The sequence below is a fragment of the Piliocolobus tephrosceles genome, chromosome 10, assembly GCF_002776525.5.
Source record: "Piliocolobus tephrosceles isolate RC106 chromosome 10, ASM277652v3, whole genome shotgun sequence".
Classification (NCBI taxonomy): domain Eukaryota; kingdom Metazoa; phylum Chordata; class Mammalia; order Primates; family Cercopithecidae; genus Piliocolobus; species Piliocolobus tephrosceles.
This window is the reverse complement of record NC_045443.1, coordinates 110,554,252-110,579,745: the sequence shown is the minus strand read 5'-3', so window position 1 is coordinate 110,579,745 and position 25,494 is coordinate 110,554,252. Positions and strand designations below refer to the sequence as shown.

General features: G+C 42.5%; 1 protein-coding gene across 2 annotated transcripts; it reads right to left on the bottom strand.

Annotated features, from left to right (window-relative positions):
* Positions 1-11,825: 11,825 nt before the first annotated feature.
* On the bottom strand, positions 11,826-24,733 carry OAS1 (2'-5'-oligoadenylate synthetase 1). Of its 2 annotated transcripts, none has more exons than XM_023203892.1 (6): positions 24,282-24,733; positions 22,673-22,961; positions 20,291-20,475; positions 14,954-15,183; positions 13,997-14,150; positions 11,826-12,242 (listed from the first exon to the last, which is right to left on the bottom strand). In XM_023203892.1, the coding sequence occupies exons 1-5, from the start codon at positions 24,723-24,725 to the stop codon at positions 14,030-14,032; spliced, it is 1,269 nt and encodes a 422-aa protein (XP_023059660.1). In that variant the 5' UTR covers positions 24,726-24,733; the 3' UTR covers positions 11,826-12,242; positions 13,997-14,029. The 2 variants fall into 2 exon arrangements, with proteins under 2 accessions (XP_023059660.1, XP_023059653.1); XM_023203885.1 differs by having other exon boundaries at positions 11,828-12,338.
* Positions 24,734-25,494: the final 761 nt, after the last annotated feature.

The following is a 25,494-nucleotide window of genomic DNA, read 5'->3' as shown; positions in this document are numbered from 1 at the left end:
CTTCCCTTCCTCCCTTTTCTTCCCTTCCTCCCTTTTCTTCCCTTCCTCCCTTCCTTCCTTCCTTCCTTCCTTCCTTCCTTCCTTCCTTCCTTCCTTCCTTCCTTCCTTCCTTCCTTTTCTTTCTTTCGACAGAGTCTTGCTCTGTCACCCAGGCTTCAGTGCTGCAGTGCGCTCTTGGCTCACTGCAACCTCCGTCTCCTGGGTTGAAACGATTCTCCTGCCTCAGCCTCCCGAGTAGCTGGGATTACAGGTGTGTGCCACCATGTCTGGCTAATTTTTGTATTTTTAGTATAAAGACGGGGTTTCACCATGTTGGCCAGGGTGGTCGCGAACTCCTGACCTCAGGTGATCCACCCACCTTGGCTTCCCGAAGTGTTGGGATTACAGGAGTGAGCCACTGCGCCCGGCAGAAAAAGAATCTTCTGATGCTTCAAAAGAATAAGTTGGATTCGTGGATGGATAGAAGGATAAAGAAATTGTAGATATGCAATCAAGCAGGTGCGGTAAAACTTTCATTGTAAAATCTATGTGGTGAGTATATGAGTGTTCACTGCAAAATTCTTTCAATGTGGCTGTTTGCTTGGAAATTTTTATTAACGAAATGTTGGAAGAAACTGGCAAACTATGGCCCATGGGCCGCATCTGGTCCAACCTCTGCTTGTTTTTGTACTTTTTTTTTTTGACAGAGTCTCGCTCTGTAGCCCAGGATGGAGTGCAGTGGCATGATCTTGGCTCACTGCAACCTCCACCTCACTGGTTCAAGCGATTCTCCTGCCTCAGCCTCTTGAGTAGCTGGCATTACAGGCATCTGCCACCACACTTGGTTAATTTTTCTATTTTTCGTAGAGATGGGGTTTCACCATCTTGGCCAGGCTGATCTCGAACTCCTGACCTCAAGTGATCTGCCTGCCTCGGCCTCCCAAAGTGTTGGGATTATAGGTGTGAGCCACTGCACCCAACTGTTGTACTTTTTAACATGTTTAAATGGTTAAGAAAAAAAAAATCAATAGAAGAATATTAAAAATAAAGAAGAATATTCTGTGACATGAAAATTATGAAATTCAGTGTCCATAAATAAAGTTTAATTGAAATCCCACTACACCCATTTGTTTATATATTGTCTATGGTTGCTTGCATTATAGCAACAGCAGAGATGAAGAGTCCAACTGAGGTTGGATGGCCCATAACGCCTAAAATATTTACTATATTGCCCTTCACGGGGAAAACTTGGCCAATCTAGCAACTGCTGGGCAGGTAGGTGGGACTTAATGATAGCTGCAGTGATTCTCATTTCACAATTCTGTTTTGTTCTTCTACATCAACACTAAGAAACCTTACTCATGACACTTATGATATTCAAAAAATATTTTATTTAATCAGCTGGCAGTACATGGGTGTTGAGAGCAGGGGTGGAGTGAAGTTCAAGGGGGGATCCATTGACAAAGGAGGGAACGACAGTAAGACAGTGTGTTCTTCCAGGAGCTGACGCCACTTGGAGTCACAGTGCTTGAGGAATTGCATAATAGGCTGGAAATGGCAGATTTCTATGTTGATTCTTCATCACAACTAGGAATTATCTGCATTACCTCCATTTAACAGATTATGAAACTGAGGCTCAGAGAAGCTAAGTGACTTGCCTGGGACTGTACAGCAAAGCAGGGCAGGGAATGTGTGCCTATGGAGCTTAATTAAATGGACAAGGAAGCACTAAGACAGCAGGGTAGAGATTAAGACCATAGGCTTTGAAGGCTGGCAGTTTAGGGTTTGCATACCAGCTCTGCCACTCACCAGTTGTGTGACTTTGGGCACAATGACTTCAACCTGTCTGAACCTCAATTCTCTCATCTGTAGCAACGGGCAAATAATGCACTCATAGGTTTAGCAAAGTGGCTGGCATCAGATAAGCACTGAGTAAATAGCAGTTGTTTTGTTTTTATTACTTTTATGTTATTGTGTTTTTTGTTTGTTTGTTTGAGATGGAGTCTCGCTCTGTTGCCCAGGTTGGAGTGCAGTGGCACAAACTTAGCTCACTACAACCCCCACTCCCCAGGTTCAAGCGATTCTCCTGCCTCAGTCTCCTGATTAGCTGGGATTACAGGGGCTGGCCATGATGCCCGGCTAAATTTCATATTCTTAGTAGATACGTGGTTTCACCATGTTGGCCAGGCTGGTCTCGAACTCCTGGCCTCAAGTGATCTGCCGACCTCGGCCTCCCAAAGTGCTGGGATTATAAGCATGAGCCACTGTGACTGGCCATGTCATTGTTTTTATGATGATTATTAAGATTAAACCACAGCATCCTTTTCAGTCATACATAGCTAACTCAAGACTGAGATCCCCCTATTTGTGTAAATCTACCTAGTATTTTTTTCTTAAATTTTGTTTTTTAATGAGGGAGAGAGAAAGAGAGAAGGAGAGAGGGAGGAAGAGAGGGAGGGAGTTCACATATATGCATATGGGGGCATTGAAAGCAGAGCTGGAAATAGATGCTAATTTTAAGTAGAGAGAGAGGTTGGGTTGCAATTAATTTTATGAGACGTCTGTTTATTATTGAAGATTTTCCTTGCTGTGATTCCTGCCTCCCTAAGCAACCTGGAAAATATGGGATAATGAGGCTCCTCTTGTCTGTTGCAAATTCACCACATGTTCACTAATTATTGGTGTAGTGCCTTCTGCCAACCGGTGTCAGGTTTGCCTGAAAATGAAAAAAGGAGTGTGTGCTCACTCTCATATTAAGCAGCCTGTCTGCCCAGAGAGCATCAGTGAGAAAAGCCTATAGAAGCATCTCCGCTCTGGCAGTCAGGAGACCCCAGGTCTTGCTTGTGTTGTTTTGCTGTGCAGTCCCAGGTGAGTCACTTAGCTTCTCTGAGCCTCAGTTTTATTATCTGTCAAATGAAGAGAATGCAGGGCAACAGTTTTAGATGTTTTGGAGTCAGATGGTCTTGAGTTTGAGTCTGGAACCTATCTGTACCACATGAGCAAATGAGTGCCCTCTTCTGAGTCTGTTTCCTCATCATTAAAATGGATTTTATTTATCAAACAATCACCAGATGTCAGGTATCATTCCAAACACTTTATAAATATTAACTCATTTTTTTTTTTTTTTTTTTTTTGAGACGGAGTCTCCCTTTGTCACCCAGGCTGGGTGTAGTGGCCGGATCTCAGCTCACTGCAAACTCCGCCTCCTGGGTTTATGCCATTCTCCTGCCTCAGCCTCCCGAGTAGCTGGGACTACAGGCGCCTGCCACCTCACCTGGCTAGTTTTTTGTATTTTTTAGTAGAGACGGGGTTTCACCGTGTTAGCCAGGATGGTCTCGATCTCCTGACCTCATGATCCACCCGTCTCGGCCTCCCAAAGTGCTGGGGTTACAGGCTTGAGCCACCGTGCCCAGCCAATATTAACTCATTTAATCCTCATACAAATCCTATGAGGTAGATGCTATTGTCAGGTTCCTTTTAGAGATACGGAAACAGCATAGAGAGGTTAGGAAATTAGCCCCATGTCACAGAGTTGGTAATTGGTAGAGCCAGGATTTGAACCCAGGCAGTTGGACTCCATATTCCTTGCTTTTAGCTCTTTCCTCCTTCCATCATGCTCCTCCACCTCACAAGGTTGTGATGTGAGAATTAAATGAAATAATGAATGTAAGTTCCCTAGCATGTGTCTGGAAAGTTGTAAATGTCAATAAGTGGAGACTGCAATGGTTATGGCTATGCCTATTAGTGGAATGAGCTACCCAGGATGCCCCAAAACAAAAGTAAATACAATTCCAGACTGCATGAACAGAAGGCTCAGAAAAAGCATCTCTTTATAGTATGTGGGTATGTATGGAAATGGTGACCCAGAGACTTTGGCCAAGATGGTGTAAATATGGAACCCATCAGTGAAAAATCTGGGGTTGGAAGCCAACCATCCTATTTTCCCGAAAACCCGTATATCCAGAAATGTCGATCAGCAGCCAGCTAACCAAGGAGAGTGTGTGTGTTAGAGAAGAGAGAAAGAGAAAGAGCTCCCCGAATGAATGTGGGTTTCACTGAGTGAATGTGTGATGTCAGGGTGTGGGATACTCCCAGGGGAACATAACATTTGAAGGAACACAGTTTGATGGAGTTGATGCCTGCATTAGCAGCCTGTTGCTATTAAAATGAACCCTGATTTTGTTCAGATTTATTCTGGCACTAGGCTCAATATGTCACTTTATACAGTGATCCTGAGTTCAGTGGATTTGCCTATGGTCAGCACAAACCCAAACCAGGAGGGACAGGCATCCACAGTTCTGAGGCTGTCCCTTTAGGCATGATACAATCTTTGGTCTTCAAGTCATAGGATTCAGTTCAGTAAATGCAAAGGTGTCTGTAATTTTGGACAAGCTACAACTATGCTGGCTTCTGTTTCCAGCATCCTTGCTCCCAAACATAGATGGTTGCTGTGAACTGTGATGTGACCTCTGACAACTTCTCCCTACACAGTGGGAAAAAAATCAGAAAATCTGATCATTCTTGCTTGATATAAGTGAAAAAGACACCTATACTGCATCTGAGCCATGCTGCAGCTTGGGGGACTCTTACAGCAGCTAATGTTATCCTAACCAATACATCAAACTTTGTCCCATGTGATATACCAAGATCATAGTAGTCCTGCCATAATCATGCATGTTCTATAGAGTAAGGTTGATTTTAGTACACAGCTGTCATGTGGGAGACTGTGGAGACCTTACCATTTGTGGGAGAGAGCAAAGATGGTGAATAGAAGTCTCCTATGGCCAAACACAAGATCTTCACTTTCACAGGATTCTGGGAGTCACATGGCTAAAAGTAGGGAGAGAGGCACTTCTTAAATTTACCGAAGATCCTACGCTCTGAATGACGTGTGACCAGATAATTAGAATTGATGCTAATTTCAGGTATATAGTGATGTTGTGGGAAGTCAGGGACCCCGAACGGAGGGACCTGCTAAAGCTGTGACAGAAGAATATAAATTGTGAAGATTTCATGGACATGTATCATTTCCTCAATCAATACTCTTATAATTTCCTATGTTTGTCTTTACTTTAATCTCTTAATCCCATCATCTTCATAAGCTGAGCATGTATGTCACCTCAGGACCCTGTGACGATTGCGTTAACTGCACAAATTGTTCGTAAAGCATGTGTGTTTGAACAATATGAAATCTGGGCACGTTGGAAAAAGAACAGGATAACAGCGATGTTCAGGGAACAAGGGAGATAACCATTAAGTCTGACTGCCTGGGAACCAGGTAGGGCAGAGTCTTATTTCTCTTATTACTGAAAATGAGTAAGAGAAGTATCACTGAAATCTTTCCCCGATAAGGAATATTAATAATTAACAGCCCTGGGAAAAGAATGCATTCCCAGTGTGGGGGTCTCTAAAATGGGTGCTCTGCGAGTGTCTGCCTTATGCCATTGCAGATAAGGGATGAACTACGTCCTGGCCTCCTGCAGCGCCCCCAGGCTTGCTAGGATTAGGAAATTCCAGCCTGGCAATTCTAGTCAGACAAGTTCTCTGCTCTTGAACCCTGTTAAGATGTTTATCAATGACAATGCATGCACAGCGGGACATGAAACTTCATTAGTAATTCTAGTTTCACCCTGACCTTGTGATCTCACCCTGATCTTCTGCCCTATGATCTTTTTGTTGCCCTTGAAGCATGTGATCTCTGTGACCCACACCTATTTGTACAATCTCTCCCCTTTGAAAATTGCTAATAAAAATTTGCTGGTTTTATGGCTCAGGGGGCATCACGGAACCTGCTGACATGTGATGTCTCCCCTGGACACCCAGCTTTAAAATTTCTCCCTTTTGTACTCTTGCCCTTTATTTCTCAGACCAGCCAACACTTAGGGAAAATAGAAAAGAATCTACTTTGAAGTATCGGGGGCTGGTTTCCCCTGACACAGTATGATGTTCAAGCATCATGTCGTACTCCTCAAACACATGCATTTTTTTATTAACATAAAATTTTAGGCCAGGTGCAGTTGTTCATGCCTCTGTAATTGTAGAATGCTGGGAGGTGGAGGCAGAAGGATTGCTTGAGCCCAGGAGTTCAAGACCAGCCTGGGTACCATAGTGAGAACTGGCCATTGCCCCCCACAGGCTCCTGCCATCAGATTTATTAGCCCTCTAATAAATTATTAGATCATTTGATCATTTATTAGATAATTATAAGATAAATAGAACTCTATTGATTAGACCACTCATAAATAGTGCCTCTTACCTCATCAGACAATTGTCCCTGAGGAGTCTGTTGCTCATCTTTGCATCCCCAGCACTGAGCCAGAACATGGCCCACAGCAGACCTTTGATAAATATTTTTTGAATAATCATCATAATAAGCTCTAACTTCCTTCAGGATAAGCTATATGTGAGGTACTGGCATAAATCCATCATCCATTAGCTCATTCAGTCCTCTCTATAACACTAAGAGCCACAATTGCACCCAGATTTATCTATGTATTTATTTATTTACTTATTTCTGAGACAGGGTCTTGTTCTATTGCCCAGGCTGGAGTGCAGTGGCTTGATCATGGCTCACTGCAGCCTTGACCTCATGGGCTTAAGCAATTCTTCCTCCTCAGCCTCCTGAGTAGCTAGGACTACAGGCATGAGCCACCACACCTGGCTAATTTTTTAAATTTTTATAGAGACAGGACCTCACTTTGTTACCCAGGGTGGTCTTGAACTCCTAGGCTCAAGCAATCCTCCTGCCTTGGCCTCCCAAAGCATGCCCTCCCATTTGACAGAGGAGAGTCTGTTTCACCAAGGAGTTAGGTAAGTGACTTGACCTCTTGTAAGATTCAGAAGCAGGATTTGAGCCCAGGCAGTCTGACTCCAGAGCCCTGGGTTTGATCTGCCTGAAGGGAAGTTTGGAGACGGGCAATACTGGCCTGTGGCTGGCTGGGAGAGGGGACCCTGGCACCTCACAGACAGGTGTGAGGGCTGTGCAAGGAGGGGATTTGTGTGAGGAAAAGGGGGAGGGTCTGGGAGAGTTCACACAGGGCCTCAAAGACAGCAGTCCATCAAAATTCACCCCCTCATTGAGCTAGGAGACCTAACATGAAGCTGAGTGTGCAGAGTTCACCCATCAACCCTGGACCTCAAACTTGACATTGAACGTTTCCTCATTTTGAACACTTCTGCTGTGTCCTAATTTCTTCCATGAACTTCACTCTCATTTCTGTTGGCTAAACGTTAACTCTTCTTAGTTTTGTTTTCTCATCAGGGAGGAGCTGAGGAAATTTATCTCTGGGGGCTCAGAAATTTCCAGCTCAGGTGCTTCAATTTTATATGATAGTTTCCCTTGTCCTTACACACTTGCTCCTCTGTTTCCAAATCTTGTGAATTTGTCCTTGAACCAGCAGCTCCAAACAACAGCACCCCAGAGCTTTCTGTAGCCAGTGCCTGCCAGCTTTGCATAAACTATCAGAGCTTAGCTGAGAGAAATACTTGTCAAAAGCTATTTTATTTTTGCAAGAAAAGTGTCTTTGTTATTTCCCATGGCCACAGAAAATTTAGAAAAGTATAAAGGTCACCTATAATGCTATAGCCAAATATCACCACTGAAAATGTTTAAATCTCCCATCAACCAACCATTACAAAATGAAACTAAAGAAAGCATGCCAAGTACAATAGTACTGAAACAAATACCTAGGAATACATATGACAAAAACCATGAGAGACCTCTCCAGGGAAAATGATAAAACATTGTCACTGTCACTAAACACTAAAATTAATGAAAAGAAACTCCAAGTTCATGGGTCAGAATCATCAAATTCTATATGGATCTATATATCTATATATATAATATAGATGTTATTCTTCCCAAGCTAATCTGTGTAATTCTAATCAAATGCCTCCCCATATTTTGGGAGGAGCTTAACAAGTTGAGTATAAAATTAATGTAGAAATAAAAAGGGCCAAGAGGAACCAAAGACTTGATAAAAAGAGAACAGAGTTCTCCCAAAGATACTAAGAATTATAAGGCTATAGTAATTAAGACAAGGTTGTATTAACTCAAGGACACAAAAAATAGACCAATGGAAAAAAGCAGAGTCCAGAAACAGAATCCCACATAGAGGGACTCTGGGAATATTTAAGAGGTGGTTTTGCAAAGAAGTGGAGAGAGCATGGTCCCTTCAACAAATGCTGCTGAGATAACTGAGCATCCACATTGGAAGAACTGGAACTGAACCCCTTCCTCACATGCTGTATGAACATAAATGCCTTTTGTTGTCTGTGCGTTTGGTGTCACATCCATGAAATCACTGGGAAGACTAATGTCATGAAGTTTTCCCCATGTTTTCTTCTAGTAGTTTCAGTTTCAGGTCTCATGTTTAAGTCTTTAATCCATTTTGGGTTGATTTTGTGTGTGGTGTAAGGTAAGAGTCCAGTTTTATTCTTTTGCATGTGGACATTCAGCTTTCCAGACACCATTTGTTGAGGACACTGTCCTTTCCCCATTGTGTATTCTTGGCAGTCTTGTCAAAGATCAGGTGGCCATGTATGCAAAGCACAGGCAGCAAAAGCAAAAATAGGCAACTGGGACTACATCAGACTAAAAAGCTTCTGCATAGCAAAGGAAACAATCAATGGGCTGCAAAGACAATCTATGGAATGAAGATAATATTTACAAACCATACATCTAATAAGGGTTAATCTCCACAATATGTAAGGAACTCCTACAACTCACTAGCAAAAAAATTAATAACCTGATTTAAAAATGGGCTAAAGATTGGAATAGATCTTTCTCCAAAGAAGACATACAAGTGGGTAACAGGTGTATGAAAAGATAGTCAATGTCACTAATTATCAGAGAAATGCAAATCAAAATCACAATGCAGTATCACCTTACCCCTGGTAGGATGGCTATCATTTTTTTAAAAAATGAACAAAAGATAACAAGTGTGAGGATGTAGAGAGATGGGAACTCTTGCACACTGTTGGTGAGCCACTGTGAAAAACAGTATGGATGTTCCTCAAAAAATTAAAAATAGAACTACTGCCGGGCACGGTGACTCACAACTGTAATCCCAGCACTTTGGGAAGCCAAGGTGGGCAGATCATGAGGTCGGGAGATCGGGACCATCCTGGCCAACACAGTGAAACCCCGTCTCTACTAAAAAATACAAAAAATTAGCTGGGCGTGGTGGTGGGTGCCTGTAGTCCCAGCTACTCAGGAGCCTGTGGTGGGAGAATGGTGTGAACCTGGGAGGTGGAGCTTGCAGTGAGCCGAGATCGCATCACTGCACTCCAGCCTGGGCAACAGAGCGAGACTCCGTCTTGAAACAAACAAAAAAAATTTGAACTACCATATGTTGCAGCAATACCACTTCTGAGTATTTATCGAAAATAATTGAAATCAGGATATCAAAAAGATAACTTGCATTCCCATGTTTACTGCAGCACTATTCACAATAATCCAGTGGAAACAACCTAAGCAGGAGGCAGAGTCCCCTTAGGAAAAGACCCTGTGACACCATAGCATATATAGTAATGGTTTCCCCCAAAGGACCTATAGCCATTCATTCAGAGGATGTTAACATTGGAAAAGGGGAATCACTCAACATTTCTAAGACTGTTGAGCAGAGGATCAACATTGATAATGATGCATGAAAACCCAAAGCGTCATCAGATTCTGTCCTCATCAGAGTAGGGATATATAGGAGCCAAGAGTGAAAAATGGAGCCCTGGCCAAGTCAGGCTTGTAATATGCCCACTGTGTCTATGGGCCAACCTGGTGATCATTTCCCTGTCCCCTGAATGTATATTCAAAAAGGACATGCTTGGTAAAAGACACTACCCCACATTGGCCTGAGTGTTAAGTGAGGGCTATCACAGTGAGGAAGGTCATGGGGACACCTTTGAAAATGTCACCTCCCTGGCCAGGATAGTAAATCAAAACCACTATTACATCTCAGAACCACGGAAGTACAGAAATTAGCACCCTCTTATTAAATCCTAAAGGGCTCTGCAACTGGTATAGGCTTCAGTGCAAGTCACCCCTCTACTTGGGCCACACCAGCCTGGCAGGCCCCATGGTGTCCAAAGTGTTGGTCATGGGAAAAGATGTCATTCAGAGATTATGGCAACATCTAATTAGAGAATTATAACACAGACCCCTCCAGGACTCTGGAGCAAGCCCATGTCATTTTCAGCAAAAATGTCTATGCCCTTTGAAAAACAATCCTGGGGCACTCCTGGGTGCTGTTGTAGATGGAAGGCTGATCATGTGGCCATGTGGCTCTTCAATCAAACAACTGATTACTGATTCCATTAATCTACTGTTGGTTGTGGCACTGCTATAAAATGAAACACTCTCAAAAGGCAACATAAGTGCATTTTCCACACGGTAAAATACAATGAAGCCATTACATTGGGATATCCACACTTGCCTATCGGCATGTAGTGTGCAATGATTGATTTTATGTGACAACCTGACTGGGCTAAGGGTGCCCAGATAGCTGGTAAAACACCATTTCTGAGTGTATCTGTGAGGGTGTTTCTGAGATTCACATTCGAATCAGTAGACTGGCATCATCTAATCCAGTCTACAAATAGGACAGAAAGACCGTGGAAGGGTGAATGTGTGCTCAGGTTGAGCTGGGACATTCATCTTTCCCTGCCCTTGGACATTGGTGCTTCTGGTTCTCAGGGCGCCAGAGTAGGAAAACATAGGAATTCAATGAATGAGGACACATTGAGACCATACTGCAGTGATTAAGAACATGAGCTTTAGAGAGAGAAGGATTAGGGGTTCAAGTTCAGACTCTGTCCCTGACCAGCTGGGTGACCCTGGGCAAGCACTGCAACCTCTTAGAACCTCAAGTTATTCCACTTACTATTATGGGAATAACAACAAAACCCATCTCACAGGGATGCTGGGGGTCTAAATGGAAGAATATAATCTGGACAGACCAAAGACTGCTTTCCAGCCACCCATGTGACCAGCAACTCAGGTGATCTGAGCACTCAAGTTCTTTTGTGAGTATTTATGAGAGTTTTATATTTTAGAGTCTTATGAATGATATGCTGATTCTTGGTCCCAAGGACAGTGTGATAATGTAGCAATGTAAGTCAGTATAGTCGAATCTTTCATCCAGTGATTTACCTTGGAGGGCAGAGCTGTCCAATAGAAATACATAATATAATGCAAGCCACATGTGTGATTTCACATTTTCTAGTAGCCACAATTAAAAAGGGAAAAGAAAGAGATGAAGTTCATTTGATTTAACTCAAATATATTTAAAAATTATCATTTCAGCACACAATTAAACAAATTATCAGTTGGCAAGAACTTGGCCTTCTTTTCATTTGTACTAAGTCTTAGTAACCAAGTATATATCTTGCACTCACAGCACATGTAGATTTAGACTAGCTATGTTTTAAGCACTTGATACATGTGGCTAGTGGCTGCTGTGTCACACAGAGAGGTTCTAGAATTTTTCTCAGAGATATGGAGAAAGGATAAATCACAGATGCTTATTTCAGAATTATTAGTAATAGGAAAATCATCTAATATTAAGATGTTTTGCACAAATGTCAACTCCATAAGGACAGGGATTTTTTTTTTTTTACTTAAAAAATTCTGGAAGCCTTGGCTCTGCAGGCTCATGAGGACAGGGATTTCTGTCTGCTTTTGTGCATTGCTATGTTTCCAGTGCCCAGAGCTATGCTTGGCACATAGTAAGTGCTCAATAAATATTTCTTGTTGAATCAGTGTATACACACACACACACACACACACCCCTAGATAGGCATCTGTACTTCTTGGCAGCTCTGTGCCTTGAAGTTAATAAACACCCAATAAATAGTATTTGCTTTATTTTTATTGTTATTGATAATACATTAGACATAACCCTCCCATCAGGTGCACAGAAGAAATTCAAGGCTGGAATTTCATTCTCTTATCTAAATCTCTCTGTTCTCTCTCAGGGAATATTTTCAGAGAATAGGTGGAATGAGGCGAGGCTGTGGGGAATGTTATCTGTGATAGGAGAGGGCATAGAAGGCCAGGAGTCAGGAGACCTGGGTTCTGTCCTGGATTGTACACCAGCTCACTGAGGACCTTTGTCCTCTCTGGATCAAGCGTCCCACATGGAAATGAAGGGGCTGGTCCAGATAACACTGGAGCCCTTTCCCCTAAGATGCACTGGCATTCAGAGGATGGTGCATGTCCAGTTCTCTTCTGCCTGTTGAGTGGATGCTGCCTGGAGTGTGCCGGGGCTCTGAAAGAAATAAGGGCCCTCATATGTTTGGATGTAACCATGTTGCTGATACCTCCTGGGATCGTAGAACTCATCGTCTTCACTACCGCTTTCAGTCTGAAAGGGTGAGACACATGATCACATCAGGGAGTCTTCCTACCTTGCAGCTGGATTCAGTGAGCATTTACGGTGGACACTGTGACATGCCATCTGGATCCCCCTTTGAGGAAAGACTAACAAACCCCAGCTGCTGGGATGGCGGTCAGCAGACAGACTTCAGCCCTCAGCCCATTTAGGGGTTGCCTCAGCTGCAGAGAGCCTTTTGCTCAAGGCCATGCCCTTTCCCAGGTGCCCAAGCACATTGAGTGGTCCATGTAGGGGTATAGAGGCCTGGCCACTTCTGTCGCCATGGGGCAGCTCTAAAGGCCATTCCAGCTCCAGGGCTGTCCTTGAAGTTGGCTGAAGCTGGCATTTGTTTTGCATCCCTGTTCACTTCTTCCTATGCTCTTTCCTTCTTTCTTCCTATCCTTTCTTCCCCTCCTTTCCCTGAGTGCTGGTTCCAGTGGCTCTCCCCCAGAACATCCTGCACACTAAATTCCATCCTGGAGTCTGTTTCCTAGCCATCTGCAACATCATCAATCCCCTGGAATCAGACAGATTCCTGCTTGGGGGTGGAAAGATCCAAGACTGGGTCCTTTGCCCCTATTTAGCCCAAGTCACTCAGCTGCTCAGAGTCTCCCACTGGTCAGATGAGAGGTGGGGATGAGACAAGGTTGGCTGTTTAGCACCATGACATGAGCACTAGCTTTAGAGTCCACTGAGTTTGAATCCCATTTCCAACACTAGTGATGTCCTTGAGCAAGTGACCTCACCTCTCTGAGCCTTTGTCTCATCTGTAAGATGGGAACGATAGAAAACATACCTCATGGGACTTTTCAAATGACTAAAAACAGAATGTCCATTCAACTCAACAATCCCACTACTGAGTATCTACCCACGGGAAAAGAAATCATATCAAAAGACACCTGCACTCATATGTTTATCGCAGTACTATTCACAATAGCAAAGTCATGGAATCAACTTAAGTGCCCATAAGTGTGGACTGGATACAGAAAATGTGGTATATCTACACCATGGAATATTATACAGCCATAAGAAAGAATGAAATCATGGGTGCAACTGGAGGCCATTATCCTAAGTGAATTAACCCAGAAACAGAAAACCAAATACGTAACATCTGCTAAAGATGGGAACAATAGACACTAGAAACTCCAAAAGGGAGGAGGGGGGGAGAAGGGCAAGGGTTGAAAAAACTCCTTTTGGGTACTCTGTTCACTAATTGGGTGACAGGATCACACCATTACACAATATAGCCATGTAACAAATGGCACATGTGCCATCTGAATCTAAAATAATAAAAATTAAAAAAAAGAAAACATGCCTCATGGGATTGTTGTGAATATTTAAAGAGATGGTGTGTATTAAAGGGCTTAGGACAGAACCTGAGCCTGAAGCAGACAGTCAGTAAATGGTGCTACAGATTATTATTATTACTCTTAGGGAAATGAACTCTGGACAAGGGATGTGAAAATTCCAGAAACCCTCAATTGTGACCAAAATGACTGTTAAATATGGAGCACAGCCTGTAACTATATGAATACAAATGGAATTTGGCAAGAGGTAAGTTCTTTGGAAAGAATGGTCTCCAGCTATATGTCTCAAGCTGCGTGGAGAGGGGCAGGGATGAATGGCAGGGAGGAAGCGGGAGGTCTCACCAGCACATTCCAGGAGCTCACTGGGGACCCATCTCAATTCTTAAAGCATGGGTAATTCAGCCAGGCCTCAGCCTCTTGTGCCAGCTGCCTCCAACCCTTTGGGTCTCCACCACCCAGGTTTCCTGTAGGGTCTGCCGGGTCCAGAATCACAGGTCTGCAGAGCAACATTTAGAGAGGGACAGGTGAGAAGCTGGGGCTCAGTCCAGGGAGTCCAGATGCTCCTTGGAGAGCAAAATAGCAGCCTGGGAGGGACTGGGACTCAGAGCATGAGGAAGGGCTCCCTGGGGTATGTCCCCAGTGCCCTATTCCCCAGCGGGCCATGAGCATGAGGAGAAGGAGCCTTGCACTTGCGCCTGACAGATGTGGGTTTGAATCCCACCTCTGCCCTTTATCAGTGATGTGCCCTTGGGTAGGTCACTTGAACTCTCTAAGCCTCAGGATTCTTATCTGTAAAACGGAGATAGTTCCACATACGTATCTCAAAGGCTATGGTGTGAGGATAGAAAAAGCCCAGTTATGTGAAATGCTCAGTACAGTGACTACAACATAACATACATGTCAGTAATATTGATAATAATTTTTACTATTATATTAGCATGTGTTAGTCTTATAGCAAGCTTTCAATACCTGGGAGCAATTACTATCTTTGTTGTTGCTGCTGTTCTTATTTCAGTTCAAATTCCAGCTATTTTACTCATTTTCTGTTAAGGTTTGGACAAGCTCCTTACCTCTCAGAACCTCAGTTTACTCACCTATAAAATGATAGTGCCTGCCTCACAGGGTTTGAGGTAGGTGTTTAAATCAGGTGGCAGTAGTAAAATGTCCAGTACGACTGACAGGCAAGAGGAGATTCTCACTAAGTGGGGAGCCCTCCCACCTTCTCCATTTCCAAGGCACTGTACCTGTGTCCAGGTGTTCATTTACACAGAGGAGCTAAGCCACGTGGGGATAGCATACCTGGGTTTCCTGAGCTGCCTACTCAGGTACTCTCCAATAATGGGGTGTTGAAAGTTATAATACTTTGTCCAGTAGACGCAGAGTTGCTGGTAGTTTATGACTAATTCCAAGACTGTCCGAAATCCCTGGGCTGTGTTGAAATCTCTTTCCATGCTCCCTTGCTCCCAAGCATAGACTGTCAGGAGCTCCAGGGCATACTGAGGTGGTAGCTTCCCAAGCTTCTTCTTACACTGAGAAGAGGAAAAACAATCAGAAAAAAAATTGGTTTGCTCAACTTTTGTGTAAACTCCATTTCTCATGGGCCAAATCCAGCCTGCCACCTGTTTTTATAAAGTTTCCTTGGAACAAATCCAAGCTCATTCATTTATGTATAGTTTATGACTGCATTCATGCTACAAAGGCAGGGTTGGGTAGCTGCAACAGAGGCTGTGCAGTCCACAAAGTCTAAAATATTTACTATCTAGCCCTTTGTTTTTTAAAAAACACTGTGCTGGCCCCTTGTCAAGAGCACTGGATTCTTATTGATGTGAGTTTGAATCCTGGCTTCACCATTGTCCGATTCTAAGTTGATGACTTAGACTCACAGAGCCTCATTATTTTCATCTGCTAAGTGACTGGTCATAATAGCACCTATCTTATAAAGATACTATGAAAATTAACTGAGAAGGACTTGTAATGTTCCTAAGAAATGCAGAGAAGCAAATGAAATTCTTTCTGGAGGAGTATACATAATCCAAAACCTGAAATTATTTCACACATAATTTTCAAATACAGTGACCAGCACATATGTAACCAGGCACAAAAGGAAACAAAACACTAAGAGTTATGACCAACAGAAAAAAGAGAAATAGTAATAAACTTACAAAACTTTAAATATTGAAAGACTGAATACAGACTTTAAAATAACTAGGAACTCTACAAGGAAAACTGCAAAACATTGCTGAAAGAATTCATATACTACACAAATAAATGGGAACACATCCCATGCTCATGAATGGGTAGAATCAATATCGTGAAAATGATCATACTGCCAAAAACAATCTACAAATTCAATGCAATTCCCATCAAAATGCCATCATCATTCTTCACAGAACTAGAAAAAACAATCCTAAAATTCATATGGAATCAAAAAAGAGCCCATATAGCCAAAACAAGGCTAAGTAAAAAGAACAAATCTGGAGGCATTACATTACTAGACTTCAAACTATACCATAAGGCCATAGTCACCAAAACAACATGGTACTGGTATAAAAATAGTCACATAGACCAATGGAACAGAATAGAGAACCCAGAAATAAAGCTAAACACTTACAGCCAACGGATCTTCAACAAACCAAACAAACAAAAACATAAAGTGGGGAAAGGACGCCCTATTCAACAAATGATCCTGGGATAATTGGCAAGTTGCATGTAAAAGAATGAAACTGAATCCTCACCTCTCCCCTTATATAAAAATCAACTCAAAATGAATCAAATAGTTAAATCTAAGACCTGAAACCATAAAGATTCTGGAAGATAACATTGGAAAAACCCTTGTACACATTGGCTTAGGCAAAGACTTCATGACAAAGAACCCAAAAGCAAATGCAACAAAAACAAAGATAAATAGATGGGACTTAATTAAACTAAAAAGCTTCTGCAAAACAAAAGAAATAATTAGCAGAGTTAACAGACAGCCCACAGAATGGGAGAAAATCTTCACAATCTATACATCCAACTGATATCCAGAATCTACAAAGAACTCAAATGAATCAGTAAGAAAAAAACAACCCCACCAAAAAGTGGGCTAAGGACATGAACAGAGAATTCTCAAATGAAGATATACAAATACCAACAAGCATATGGAAAAATGCTCAACATCCCTAATTATCAGGGAAATGCAAATCAAAACCACAATGTGATACCACCTCGCTCCTGCAAGAGTGATCATAATAAAAAATCAAAAAATAATACATGTTGGTCTGGATGTGGGGAAAAGGGAACACTTTTACACCATTGGTGGGAATGTAAACTCATACAACCACTATGGAAAACAGTGTGGAGATTCCTTATAGAACTAAAAGTAGATCTACCATTTGATCCAGCAAACCCACTAGTAGGTATCCACTCAGAGGAAAAGAAGTCATTATACAGAAAAGATACTTGCACACACATGTTTATAACACCCCAATTTGCAATTGCAAAAATATGGAACCAACCCAAATGCCCATCAATCAATGAGTGGATAAAGAAAATGTTAAACACACACATACACATGCACACACCATGGAATACTACTCAACCATAAAAAGGAACAAAACAATGGCATCCACAGCAACTTGGATGGAATTGGATACTATTATTTTAAGTAAGTAACTCAGGAATGGAAAACCAAACATTGTATGTTCTCACATATGTGGGAGCTAAGCTATGAGGAAGCAAAGGCATAAGAATGAGACATGGGACTTGGGGGACTGGGGGGAAAGGGTGGGGGGTGGCAAGGGTTAAAAGATTACACATTGGGTACAATGTACACTGTTTGGGTGATGGGTGCACCAAAATCTCGGAAATCACCACTAAAGAACTTATTCATGTAACAAAACACCACCTGTTCCCCCAAAAACCTATTGTAATAGAAAAATAAAAAAAAAAATAGTCCTCTCTCTGTGATCAGTGGTTTGAATGAGGACAGGAAAGGAGAGGTATCAGGTATCAGAGCCATATATGTATACACATGAATCTGTGTGTGCTCATGTCACAGAAAAGAAGTGCAAATAAAACATAAGATTAACAAATAATAAAAATTAAAAATAAAATAAGTAGGAATATCATATTCACAGGATAAAATAAGAACTTTCAATAGTTAGCAGGGAATTAAAAGCCATAAGAAGTAACATGGCAGATACAAAAATATGAAATAGAAATTTCAGGATAAAAATGGCAACTGTAATTAATAGTGCAACAACAAATTAGATATAGCTAAAGAGAAAATTAGTTAATTGGAAGGTAGATTAGAAGAAACTATTCAGAATAAAGCATGGAAAAATAGACAAAAAGATGAAAAATACAGAAGAGAGTATAGAGATATGAAAGATAGAGTAGGGTCTAACATACATTTAATTGGAATTCCAGAAGGTGAGGAGAGAATGAGGGAGAATCAATATTTTAGAAGAATGGCTGAGAAGTTTCAAAACTGATTAAAGATATCTATCCACAGATTCAGGACTCTTAAAGGAATCCCTATCAGGACAAATAATAGGAACCCATCATTAAGACACAGCAGATTGAAGCTAAACAAAATCAAAGACAAAGAGAAAACTTTTACATGCAGCCAGAGGAATAAGATAGGTTACCTACAAAAGAGCTACAATAGACTGGCAACTGACTTTTTAATGATGACAGTGGAAGATGGAATAATATATTTAGTGTACTGAAATGACCACCCAGCAAAAGCACCCTTCAACAATGAAGGCAAAAGCATGACATTTTCAGACAAAAACTGAGAGTTTACTACCAATAGACCATCATCAAAAGAAATCCCAAAGGATGTATGGTCAGTTAGGAAAATTACCCCAGATGGAATGTTAGAGATGTAAGAAAGAATGAATAGTGAAGAAAGTGGTAAATCTGTGAGTAGATTAACTAAACATTTGGCTATAAAACAGTAATAATACTTCGAGGCACTTGAAAATATAAAGAGACTTGAAATATACAAGAAATGTAGCATACAAGTTGGAGGTGGTGATGATGGTGGTTAGTGGAGTTAAAATATTGTAATCTTGTCTTGTTTTAAAGGAGAAAAGCATCAAGAAAGAAAGAAAAAGACAATTCTTGGCTGTGCAGGACTCTCGTAATCATTGTACAGCAATTAGTATTCCTGCCTTCTTTCCACTAAATGTAAGTAGCACCCATGTCCTCCCATCACCACGGTTACCAAAAACACCCTCATTAATTTTCAATATGTCCCTGGGGCCAGTGCTGCTTTTGTCAAGAACTGCTTTTGTAAGTTCTACAATGCTCAGGCTCCATGATTAAAATTCATGGAACAGCAAACACTTAGAAGTCTAGCAACTAAATGATTGTCTCTTTTTACGTAGAGGTGTTACTTTTAAATTGGAAAATGTATCCCTGATTATTTTCATTCATTCATTCATTCATTCATTCATTCATTTATTCAAGAAATATATATTGAATGCCTATTATTATCAGGCAAACTCTTAAGTCAGTAGACCGAAATTTGAGTTTTTGTTTGTTTGAGACAAGATCTTGCTCTGTCATACAGACTGGAGTGCAGTAGCACAGTCTTGACTTACTGCAACCTCCTCCTCCCAGGCTCAAGCAATCCTCCCACCTCAGCCTCCCCAGTAGCTGGGACTACAGGTGCTCACCATCACACCTAGCTAAATTTTTAGTTTATTTTGTAGAGATGAGGTTTTGCTATGTTGCTCAGGCTAGTCTTGAACTCCTGGGCTCAAGCAATCCACCTGCCTTGGCCTCTCAAAGTTCTGGGATTACTGGTGTGAGCTACCATGCCCAGCCAAATTCAAATTTTACTTCTGCTACTTATTGGTCGAATGAGTCATGTGACCCAAGGAGTTTCTCTTGTTGACCCAAGTTTCTCTTGGTGTAAAATGGGTTTTATAATAATACCTAACCTTATCTAACTTACAGAATCACTGCTAAAGTTGACTAAGATGCAGGGCATTTAAAAGTGAACAGAAAAACATATCACATCTGCAAAACATAGATAAGCTAAGCACATTAGTTTTTATTATGTGTACTCTTGTGGTGGCTAAAAGATGCCACATTAATCAGGACCAACTATATGCCATGTTACTATAGCTGTGGCATGCTACTCGTTGCAGATGAGAAAGCAGAAATAACAGAAAGGTTAAGTTGCTTACTTAAGGCCAGCTAGCCAGTAAGTGGGAGGAAAGAGCATCTGAACATATATTTGTTTGAAACTCTTGTTTTAACTTATCCACCTTCTGAAGAGTGTGGTTGACTCTCTCTCTCTCTTTCTCTCTCTCTCTCTGTGTGTGTAGCATTGATTCATTTATTCAACAATTATTTACACCTATTATGCACCAGGCTGTTTTAAGTTCTGGGGATACTGCAGTGAACAGAACACCAAAATCCCTTCCTTCCTCTCTTCCTTCCCTTTAATTCTCCCTTCTGTTGCAGCCTCCTCCCTCTACCCTCTCCGCCTCTTTTTCCTTTCTCTCCTCTTTCCCTCCCTCTGTTTCCCTCCACCACTCCTCCTCCTCTTTCCTTCACTCCCGTCTTTCTCTGCTCCCCCAACCCCCGCTCTGCTCCCAGTTGAGACAGGATCCGCCAGGCCTGGTAGGAGGGCCATACATTTTGGTACCAGTACTTGACTAGGCGGATGAGGCTCTTGAGCTTGGTGGGGCGCTGCTTCAGGAAGTCTCTCTGTAGTTCTGTGAAGCAGGTGGAGAACTCGCCCTCTTTCTGCAGGGAGACGCACTCCTTGATGAGCTCGACATAGATTTGGGGGTGAGGTTTATAGCCGCCAGTCAACTGACCTGTTCAGGCAAAACCCACAATTTAGGTGTCAGCTCTTCTCAGAAGTTCCTTCAGTCACTCTGAGGGGACAATCCCCCTTACCATGGGATTTGATTGGAAAGTGCAACAAACCCAGGACTGAGAAGCCTGAGGTCTATTCCCGATCCTCCCTCCTGCCCTCTCCACTGCCATCACTCCATCCAAGCCACCACATCACTCACTGGAACTATGGCAGCAACCTCTTTACAGGTTCCCCCACAGCCTGTTCTCAACCTGGCACCTACAGAGAACTTTAAAATCTGATCATGCTGCTTCCTGCATCCCACAACATCTGGAATGTTAAAACCCAAAGTCCTTATGGTGGCCAATGATGTCTAGTGTGATCTAGTCTCTGGAACCTCTCCCACCTCACCTCCTCTCTTGCTTCCTTTGCCCACTTTCTACTTCTCTGACTTTTTCTCTCTTCTTCAAATGTGCCACGGTCACTGCTGCTGCAGGGCCTCTGTACTTGCCGTTCCTCTTCCCAGAACCTCCAGATCTTCCCAAGGCTCACTCCTTCTCATCACTTAGGCTCAGGGAACCTCCCTCAGGATCCTATCTAAAAAAGCCCCCTAACCTCCATGGCTGTCTAATGTTTTACCCTACTTCTTTTTTTTTTTTTTTTTTTCCCGAGATGGCGTCTCACTCTATTGCCCAAGCTGGAGTGCAATGGCATGATCTTGGCTCATTGCAGCCTCCATCTCTTGGGTTCAAGCAATTCTCCTGCCTCAGCCTCCCAAGTAGCTACGATTACAGGCGTGCACCACCATGCCCAGCTAATTTTTGTATTTCTAGTAGAGATGAGATTTCACCATGTTGGCCAGGCTGGTCTTGAACTCCTGACCTAAAGTGATCCCCCCACTTTGGCCTCCCAAAGTGCTGAGATTACAGGTGTCAGCCACTGTGACCAGTCTTCTCCCTCTTGTCTTTTACAACCGTTGTACTCTAGCCTCCAACACAGGAGATGGTACAAATGAGAGAATCCAAAACTTTCTCATACCCTGGTGTCTTTGGAGTGTCAGCCTTTTTTTTTTTTTATGGCTGCCCTGGGACTAAAGGAAACTGTGACACTACCTTTAATTAAGTACTAATTACTTGATAATTAATCACTAATTATTGTTTAATGACCAACTATTAATTAGTAGCCACTAATCAGTAAGTTCAAACAATTTAATAGTAGCTGTTTGTTTGGCTTGTGGCAGACATCATTGCATTTCCCTCAACAAATTAAAATCTGAACGATTCCGTATCCCTCTCTGAGTTCACTGTGGTGTTCTGAGGCGCCTTCGTATATAGCTGGGAAATTCATAGTTTTGATTGACTGACTGATTGAGACAGGGTCTTGCTCTTGCTCTGTGCCCAGGATGGAGTGCAGTGGCACATTCATGGCTCACTGACACCTTGAACCCTTGGCTGTCCTCATGTGATCGTTCAGTCTCAGCATCCTGAATAGCTGCGACCACAGGCATGTACCACCACACTTGGCTAATGTTTTAAAATTTTTAGTAGAGATGAGGTTTCACTTTGTTGCCCAGGCTGGTTTTGAGCTCCTGGGGTCAAGCGACCCTCCCACCTCAACCTCCCAAAGTGTTTGAATTACAAGCATGAGCCACCACACTTGGCTGGAAGTTCCTATTTTTGAACACCTATTACTCATCAGAGCTGAATGTAGATGATCATTTATCGCTTAAAATAATGATATGATACAGGCAGTGTGGTTTTACCAATTCTCCTGATGTGGCGAGGGAGCCTCTGAGAGGTTACACTTCCTGTCCAAATGTTCCTGCAGATTATAAATATCTATCTCCCAACGTGCTGCATACAAGTTTGATGAGATCTCATGTTGGGACAAAGATGAAAGTAACATGAACTTTAAGCCACATCTTTGCTGCCTGATTTTAGAAAGATAAAATTCACACATTTTGCCATAAACAGAACCAGTAAGCCTTGCAGATGTTCTGTAAGAAATGTCTTTGTCCTCACATTATGCCAATTTGCTGTTTAGTGTCTCTCCTGTGATAGATCATGACCATATTCATTCTTGCCCTGGAAGAGATCCTAAGGTCTCCTCCCACCCTGCTTTAGAGGGATGCCCTGTTGGGGCAAAAAGCTCTCAAGCTGTGGGAGATTTCTGCTCAGAAATGGGAAGAGGGAGAAAAAGAAGCTGGGAGCTCTCACCCAGGGCATCAAAGGCAGGCAGCACATCGAACTCCACCCCCTCCCCGAGCTGGGGCGAACTCAGCACGAAGCTGAGCGCGCGGGGATTGTCCCAGCGTGGAGCCTGGACCTCAAACTTCACGGAAAATGCTGTCTCTCTTTGACAGGCTTCCAGCTGTTTCCTAATTTCCTGGATGAACTCTCCCCGGTGATTTAACTGATCCTGAAAAGTCCTGAGAGGACTGAGGAAGACAACCAGGTCAGCGTCAGATCGGCCTCTGAGGGAGGTGCCTTTGCCAGAGGAGCCACCCTGAAAAAGAAGACAAGAATAATACCTGACATTAGTGAGGCAAACCTCCCTAAATAAAATGACAGGAGCAATCACTAACATTATGGAGCATTAGCCACTGTTCTGAAGGCATCGCATGTCTTAAACTCCTATGATGCTCGCAATGATGCTATGATTTGGGTGCCATTATCATTAGTCCCCATTTTACAGATGGGAAAATGGATGCTCAGTGAGATAATATATCAGGCCCATCACCCAGCCAGTAGGTGGCAGATACAATTCAAACCTGGGGGCCTTCTTCCAGGATCTGTGTTCTTTTCCCATTGTCCTTTACTATGCCCAAGACTAGCTTATGCTGGATGGTTCACACTTACTATTTTACTTAATCTGCAAGGCCCTGTGAGGTATTGAGGGGAAGAAGGGGAAAAATCAATTAGGTAAACGGTCAAGGCTGGGCCCTGGAGGAGCGGCCTGCCTGAAACTGGCGCAGGGAGTGGGGCTTACCTGAAACAAATCCACAGTTATACGTGCAAGAGAAGTGGCGCTTTGTGCTTGCCTAGAGACATACCCACAGCTGCATAAGGTAAGGGGAGTTGCACAGCTTTACTGATAACAAGTTTCTCAAACAGTTACAGGGAGGAGAGCAGTTTCTTGTAAAAGTTTTTTGCATTCATCTGCAATCTGGCAATCCACTCAGACTTCCCTCTCCACAGCACAGAGAGCTTTCTTCTTTTGCTTACTGAACTTTTGCTCCAAGCTCACCTTTGTGTCCATGTTCCTTAATTTTCTTGGATGCAGGACAAAGAACCTTGGGTACTAATTCAGACAGTGAGAAGCTTCCACATTAAGGTGCATTGGCAAGACTGCAACAGTATGGGGGATTATGGCTGAGAAAACTGGGACACAGAGTAGTTAAGTGACTCGCTCAAGGTCTTGCAGCCAGCAGGTGCTATTTGTTTTCAAAACATATGATTCTTCACTGCAGAAATGGTGAGCCCCTAGCCTGGCCACTAATTAGCCAGTTGTTTACCAGAGCTGGGCTTCAGTTTCCCTTTTTCTGAAATGGGCATGGCCTAGGACAGTGGTTCATAAACTTTAGCGGGAAGGTCGGGGGAGGGTCACTTGTTAACAATAGGGATGTAGCATTTCACCCCAGAATCTATTTTATCATATTGTGTGGATAAATAAGAAACCACCAGCCCAGAAGATCTCAGCTGTCTGTACTCACATTTGCAACCTGGGTTCTAGGTTTCTCTCTCTCTCTCTTTCTCTCTCTCATTCTCAATCTCAACTCTTGTGCGTTCAGCCACCCCTCCCCTGGCCAGGCAGGCCTGGACTCACCTTTACCACCTTGGACACACGTACAGGGTAGGAGCTACCTCGGAAGCACCTTTCCTTCAGGAACCCACAGATGATGTCAATGGCATGGTTGATTTGCATGCGAAAATGCGTGTCTGGCAAGAGATAGTCTTCAATGAACTTGTCCAGAGATTTGGCTGGGGTACTTCTGAGATCCATCATCGACAGGAGAGACAGTGGCAACAGAACTGGCTCCCAGACCTGTTCACTTTTATCTCTTCTGCTGACTGAGCCTGGGCTGCTGTTGGTTTCGTTTCCTCGGAAGGGAGGAGCTATCTTTTCATTTTCCTTTTGCAAATCAGACACACCCCTGATCCCAGTGCTGAATTTCATCTGCTTGCTTTCTGCTTCCTGAAACTTACCCTTTGTCCTTAAACCAGCAACTAGCAGCCCAGCCTTTCTCTGAACTCTATTCTGGAAATGCATTCTAACCCTCAGCCAACATAAATCATATTTAACAGATTTTGTGTTTCCTTCTTTATCTTTTTTTTGTTGTTGATGAAATCATTTCACAGTTGTCTGTGGTATTTTCCAGCAATACATGCCCATTGCAAAAAGAAAAAAGTCAGAGAAATCAGGAAGTGGAAAGATCATCTATGATTCTAAAACTACAAAATTGCCTCTATAAACATTTTGATATAGAGCTTTCCAGATTTTTTTTAGTGTTAACACACACACAAACACAGGTCTCTTTTCTTTTTCTTAAGAATGGTATTATACTATGCTTTTTCCCCTTTCAATTAGTAGATTTTTACTTTATTATCTTTTGGAGATAGGATCTTGCTTTGTTACCCAGGCTGGAGTGCAGGGGCATGATCATGACTCACTGCAACCTCAACCTCCTGGATTCAAGCGATCCTCCTGCCTCAGCCTCCTGAATACCTGGGACTACAAGCATGCGTTACTGCACCCAGCTCATTTTTTATTTTTTGTAGAGATAAGGTCTTAATATGTTGCCCAGGTTGGATTTTGTTTCTCACAGCAGTTTTAGGCTTACAGAAAAATCAAGCTGAATGTGCAGAGAGTTCCGTAAGAGCTCTCTCCTTCTGCCAATAAGTTCCTCTATTACTAACAGTGTGTGATACATTTGTTACAATTGATGAATTGATATTAATACATCATAATTAACAAAAGTCCGTTTACATTAAGGTTTACATTAAGGTTTACTCTTGTGTCCTGCAGTTCTGTGGGTTTT

Bases quoted from the DNA above. Each gene is read 5' to 3' on its own strand.
- OAS1 (XM_023203892.1), bottom strand. From the start codon at position 24,725: ATGCATTTCCAGAATAGAGTTCAGAGAAAGGCTGGGCTGCTAGTTGCT. The intron at 20,476-22,672 runs GTGAGAGCTCCC...TTGCCTGAACAG, and splicing joins GCCTGCCTTTGATGCCCTGG to GTCAGTTGACTGGCGGCTAT. The intron at 14,151-14,953 runs GTATGCTATCCC...GTTGCTCTGCAG, and splicing joins AGGCAGCTCAGGAAACCCAG to ACCTGTGATTCTGGACCCGG.